The sequence below is a fragment of the Pyrus communis genome, chromosome 15 (genome assembly GCF_041283825.1).
Source record: "Pyrus communis isolate YQ-2024b chromosome 15, ASM4128382v1, whole genome shotgun sequence".
In the NCBI taxonomy this organism is placed as follows: Eukaryota; Viridiplantae; Streptophyta; class Magnoliopsida; order Rosales; family Rosaceae; genus Pyrus; species Pyrus communis.
In genome coordinates this window covers 23,456,347-23,460,809 of record NC_142579.1, presented here as the reverse complement: position 1 = coordinate 23,460,809, position 4,463 = coordinate 23,456,347, and the positions used below count along the sequence as shown (strand labels likewise).

Genomic DNA, 4,463 nt, shown 5'->3' with positions numbered 1-4,463 from the left:
TATTCTTTACTTCCCAACATAATCATTTCCTTTTACTTTATTTTATTATTTTTTATTCTACATCGTCAGTTTTTTTTTTCTTTATAAGAAGGTTGAGGCTGCAAGGTTGAGGCTGAAGGTTGAGGCTGCCAAACCGACGAAAAATCCAGAAACGCATCGAAAGTCTGCTTTGCTTGACTCAGTCTCCACGGGCCTCAAATTGTTACAAAAATTCCATTGATGGCACATGCGGAAGGCGGTTTGGCAGCTGGTGCTGTCTTTGAAAGATGTTTCCCAACATCATTATTGCTACCTCTTTTTTATTAAGGTGCTTCCCAACATCATTATATTTTTTTTTATTTTATTTTTATATAGTGATCTGCAAGGCTGAGGCTGTCAAACTGACGAAGAACTCAGGAACGCATAAATTGGTGGTGTAGAAAGAGTTGTGTTGTGCAAAGATTGCAAAGGGATTTTGCTGTGTAATGCCTTTTGCCGCTGCTTGGAGCTTGTTGCAGTGTGTCACTTTTACCGTGTGGGGTTATGCAAAAGACTGCAGCGAGTTTATGCTGTGTAGTGCCTTTTGATCATAATTTTCCTCGGTGGTGACGTTGTTGTGCCTCTTGCTGCTGCTTGCTGCACCGTCATCGCTGCACTGTTCGCTGCACACTATTGCACTGTCTGTTGTCCTGCTGTTCAAGTTTTGTGATTTTTTTTTTTTTTTTTTTTTTGCGGTCATGGTATTTTTCAAATGTTTTAAGAGCAACACCATCACCATTCTCGCGAAGGAAGGTGATTCGCAAGATAGGGGAACAACGCTGCAGATTTACGCCCCACTGACTGGCCTTAAGGCGCTTGCTCTTCCTACAAAAGACAACTCCATGCATATTAAGTCGTGGTCTTCTGAAGTATCTTGGAAGGTGACAGACTTTGTTCGATCAAATACGGAGAAGGAGGCGTGCACACCGGGGATTCTTATCTTGAACCCTTCGCACCATGCTCGTGACAATCATCCGGCTTCGTTTAAGCTTCTCGGAGATCACATCCGCAGCGGAGCTATGGCTTGGAATGATGCCTTGTCGACTACCGGAGAAGCTGTTTTTTATGAGTCTTATTGGGAGTGGCTTGAAGATGTCTTGGGCCGATCTAAACATGTGCTTACTAGCATGGGCCTTTATCATGCCGTGTACGCATCTTTGTTTAGTTATGATCTCCATCATTCTGTCCTTCATGCGTTCTTCGAGCATTGGTGTTCAGCGACTAACACGCTTCATACAGCTCAAGGAGAGATGTCAATTTCACTTTGGGATCTCCACAAGATAGGGGGATTGCCAATCCAAGGTAAGTTTTATGACGAGGTCGTTCCTAGTGCGGAGGAACTTTCTCTCTGCAATAACCGAGGATTGCCTGCGAGTTGTCGCTGTTTATTTTGGGCATACCACAAGCTTTCCCAAGATGCTCGAGGCAAATCAGGCGTGAAAATTTCTTCATGGATCCGCTTCTGGTATTGGGAGGACACAAGGTACAAGAAGTCCTCGAAGAGAAGAAGTTGCAACAAAACCACTAAGCCAAAGGGAGACTCATATCCGTCCGGTGTCATTGGTTCAGCTAGGCGCCGTTCCCCTGCCGAGTTGAGAGCGTTTGAGGACCTTGGCATAGCATCAGAGCATGTGGAAGAATCTTACCTAGCTGCTTTCTTAGCTTGTTGGCTTTGTAAGTTTGTTTTTCCAATCGGCGATGTCAACTTTGTTCGTCCTGGGGTTTTCAAAGTTGCTAGCAAGATGGCTGCAGGTGAATCTTTCAGTCTTGCTATCCCGGTTTTGGCCAATATTTATAACGGCTTGAGTGTTGTTTCGAACTCGGCAAACACTGAAGATCGTGCTGCAGTTCTTCCCTACCACTATGTGTATGGTTGGTTGGGTGAGTACTTCGGTACTCATTTTTTTTCTTTAACTCTAAACAAGTCAGGGCCTTTGATGACGAAGTATTCTGGCGTGCTTTCTTCGAAGAGCCTCGATGATTCCCAGGCGCAAGCACTGTTTAGAAACTGCGAAGGCTTGAGGATGGACTATCTGGCGAGAGTTGGCTCGGTGCGGCGAGGCATCATGGACGATTCGCATCTTCGCTTCTCAGACTTATCTTACCTTATAAGTCTTCGCTCAGGGTATGTTTCTTTGTGGCAAGAAGATCGATGCATTGTTCAGCCGTACAGTCCCCACCGTTTCAGCAGGCAATTTGGTTTTGTCCAACATGTGCCAGGCAAGCTGAAGGAAAAAAAACAATTAGACTCCTTGCAAGCCGTGTATATGCATTGGGAGTCTTGTACCCGTGCATGTACAAATGCTTCTGTCACCCTGCCGGCCAAAGACGAGTTCAAGAGTAGTCCAGTAACCCGTGCTTACGTAAGTTGGTGGTCAAAGGTATATTATGAGAATTTGGGGATGGCAAGTGGTACCAATTCTTCTCATTCACACCTTAATGTATTGAATGAGGGGTGTTCTGTGGTTCCTACACAACTGATATCTTTTGATTGCGCGAGTGCTGCTACTTTGCAAGATAGACCAGTGGTTTTAGTCCCTCAATGCCCACGCTTGTCTTCTCAACATCTGGATGTATCTGAAGAGGCTGGTGATGAAGTTGATTCGCACAAAGATGGACTTGTTTTGCGGCAGGGTCAACAAGTTTTAAACAAGCGACGTCTTGAAGGCGCTCAGGCCGATAGCGATGTCAATTTTCGTCATAAGAAGAAAGAAGTGTTTAGGCTCCCTCAACTTGATGGCAGTGTGTCGTTTGAGAAAGACGTATGCATCTTTTTCTCTCTTATGACTTCTTCTGCTTTCATTGTTCTAGCTTTTGCTTCTAACAGCTTTCTTTGTTTTCTTTAGGTTGGGCCTTCTTATTCTTTTGACTTGGCGACCACAGGTATTTATTCTTATACAGAGATGCTATTTGGAGGCGACCTACCTACAGGCGAGGAGATTGGGGATCCACCTGTTACAGAGCTTATCCCAAGTTCGTCACGTTTCCCAAGTTTGCCGTGTGTAGGTGGAGGCATGCAAGATCCCGTCATGCATTATACACCTTTGCCAGCTAACTCTGAGATCTCTCTAAGAGGGCCAAACCTTAGTGGTACTGAGCAGCTTATTCATCGCATCAATCTTCGTGCGGCAATGGATATCAAGAGCCATATTGAGGGGAGGATTTCGAAATGCCCGTCGGAGGACCTTGCGTTGCTTAAGGAGGACTTGTCGAAGCTTATTTCTGCAATTGACAATCTTAACATTGATTCTTCATCCTTGAAGATCAGGATTGCCGAAATTATGGCCGCCTCAACTGAGTATTCTTCCCTGCGTGTTATTTCCTCGAAGAAGTTGAGTCCAGATGTTAGAGCTCACCAACTTGCTGCAATAGACTTGTCACTAACCCAAGCCCGGTCTTCTCAGCAAGCTGCTTCGGGAGATTATCAATCTACAGAGGCTTCTTTAGCTTCCGTCCGGATACGTCTAAATACATTGATGCGAGAACAAGAACAGCTGGGCACCGAGGTATCAAAACTTGAAAGTGTTCTCGGGGAGCAGGGAGCTACACTTTCTCAATGCCAAGAGGAGATTTCACGCCTAGAACAAGAGAAAGACATGGCTATGGAGTTGCCCATCCTGTCTCTCACCGAGGTAGAGACTTTGAAGGCTTTGGAAGGCTTGCTTGAAGACCGCCTCCTTAGTGTTAGGGACATAGTTTTCGAGTAGTGTCTTCTGCCTTTTTTTTCTTTTGTAATCAGACTTTTTCCTTTAAAGCAATAAAATGTTTGCATTCTTGAATTTGCTCTTTATTCTTCACAGTGTTTTTTTTTTTTTTTTTTTTTGATGTGACTGTACTTGAAGTTTCAAGTTGCCTACGTACCCTTGGTTGAGGAGGGATCAAGTCATGACGTAGTTCAAATGAGTGATGGTTTTGATGATGATTTTGCCGTACACAGTTTATGCTCTTGCGGGCCAGGAGCGTGGCGCGTTTGCTTTAGGGGTAGTAGCGCTTTAAAAATCTGCCGTTGATGGGGCCGATCTTCAACCCGTCTTCTGCCATGATTAAGTAGGGGCCATTGGTGTAGATCTCTTGTATTACGTAGGGTCCATCCCACTTTGATGTGAACTTGCTTTTTGTCTTATGAGTTGTAATGATAGGCCTACGCAATGCCAACACGAGATCTCCGGCTTGGAAAGACCTTGGGCGGACTTTCTTGTTGAATGCCTTGGATAACCGTGCTTGGTAGCATTCCAAGTGTTGTTGAGCTTCGAGCCTTTTCTCATCCAGTGCTTCCAACTCCTGAAGGCGCAACTTTGCATTTTCTTCATCAGTCAAGCCTTCTTGTATAGCCATCCTTAGTGAGGGAATTTGACTTTCGAGCGGTAGAACAGCTTCTACGCCATATACGAGAGAATAAGGTGTAGCTTGGGTAGGAGTCCTATGTGTAGTCCTATATGCCCAAA

At 44.9% G+C, this 4,463-nt stretch overlaps 1 protein-coding gene across 1 annotated transcript; it reads left to right on the top strand.

Annotated features, from left to right (window-relative positions):
* Window positions 1-715: 715 nt before the first annotated feature.
* On the top strand, window positions 716-3,725 carry LOC148690733 (uncharacterized). The gene is made up of 2 exons (XM_088685520.1): window positions 716-2,780; window positions 2,865-3,725. Exons 1-2 carry the CDS (start codon window positions 717-719, stop codon window positions 3,723-3,725), a joined length of 2,925 nt encoding a protein of 974 aa, XP_088541646.1. The 5' UTR covers window position 716.
* The last annotated feature ends 738 nt before the right edge of the window (window positions 3,726-4,463 follow it).